This window comes from Blastomyces gilchristii (assembly GCF_000003855.2).
Source record: "Blastomyces gilchristii SLH14081 genomic scaffold supercont1.6, whole genome shotgun sequence".
Classification (NCBI taxonomy): domain Eukaryota; kingdom Fungi; phylum Ascomycota; class Eurotiomycetes; order Onygenales; family Ajellomycetaceae; genus Blastomyces; species Blastomyces gilchristii.
The window spans coordinates 2,767,391-2,768,780 of record NW_003101677.1 but is presented as its reverse complement, the minus strand read 5'-3'; the positions used below and the strand labels follow the sequence as shown (position 1 = coordinate 2,768,780).

The following is a 1,390-nucleotide window of genomic DNA, read 5'->3' as shown; positions in this document are numbered from 1 at the left end:
CCCACTCAAATGCAGCTGATGCTTCTGGAGCAGCAGAATAAACGTCGCCTGCTCATGGCTCGTCAGGAGCAAGACAGCATTACCCGAGGCGATGGTCAACCAGGCATGCCTGGGCAGCCTAACCTACCCCCCGGCACATCCCCGCAGGGCAGTCGGGCCGGCGCATCCCCGAACCCGAATGATCAGATGAAGAGAGGCACCCCGAAGATGCCTCAGTCTGGTCTACCTGGCTCTCCTTCTGTTGGTGATGCGATGGCCCAGGGTCGCAGCTCTCCTGCGTCAATGAACTTTGGTGGCCAGATGCCGCAAGAAATGGGCGGGGCATTTTTCATGAACAAGAATATGCCAGAAGGTGTCGTTCAGAATGGAATGAGACCGCCAAGTTCGAACCCGGCATTCAGCGGCCCTCAAATGGCCCAACCTATGGATGCCATGTCGCGACCGCAAGGGCCTGGCGCTGCTGGCAATCGAATGCCAAGTGGCAACTGGCAGGGCCAAGGACCCCAAGGGCAACCCATGATCCAACAGCAGCAAGTGGGTCAGCCGCCCCAGCCTGCGGGAACCCCACAAGAGCGCAACGCTATGCCACCTCCTCAAGCGCCCCCAGCCGGCGTCGCTGGTGCAGGCCGGGCACAACCTTCCTCTCCCCAATCTGGGGCGGCTCCTCCAACTCCACAGCAGTCCAATAAGCCAGCTCCCAAGGGGAAGAAGGAACCAAAGGAAAATCCAAGAAAGGTGAGGAATACATGATGTGATATTTTAAGGTTTTAATTGAAGCTAAGCTAATAAGCTATTTTTTTTTCTTTTTACCAGCGGCCTCCAAAGAAACCGTCTACAGCCAACGCGTCGAATACCGCCGCGACTCCATCGTCGGAAGCCGAACCACCCCCAACTCCCACGCCACCTACTCCTATCACCCCTGTCCATCCGAACTCATTCAACAAGAACACGACGAACCCAACTACAAACGCTCCCCAACCCACCTCCGCACCCGCTGCGCAAAATCTTATTCAACAACAACAAGATCCTAACCAGACATTCGACATGAATCTTTCAGATGTAAGCCTTGAATCTCTTCCCTTATCCCCCTTCACCTTTGGACTTCCTTACCTTGCTAAATCTGGACAAATTCAATAGACCAACAATTACAACCTCGACTTCACCGCTTTGGACAATCCGGATATCCTAGAGAACTTCGACTTTGACTCGTTCCTAAACACAGATGATCCGAATGGATTCGGTTTCGACCCGAATATCCCATACCCGGCCGATGGTGTTGAAGCGGGTGCTGGAGATGGCTTGTAAACTTTTCTCTCTTTTCTTCTCTCTTCTATTTCTTCTCTCTAGGCTGGGGGTGCGTTCTTTTTGATTGATTGACTGATTGACTAAA

General features: G+C 53.2%; 1 protein-coding gene across 1 annotated transcript; it reads left to right on the top strand.

The window, feature by feature from the left end:
• Positions 1–9: 9 nt before the first annotated feature.
• Positions 10–1,305, top strand: BDBG_04022 (uncharacterized protein; the record flags this gene model as incomplete). Its single annotated transcript, XM_002625917.1, has 3 exons — positions 10–735; positions 814–1,059; positions 1,138–1,305. 3 exons carry the CDS (start codon positions 10–12, stop codon positions 1,303–1,305), a joined length of 1,140 nt encoding a protein of 379 aa, XP_002625963.1.
• Positions 1,306–1,390: the final 85 nt, after the last annotated feature.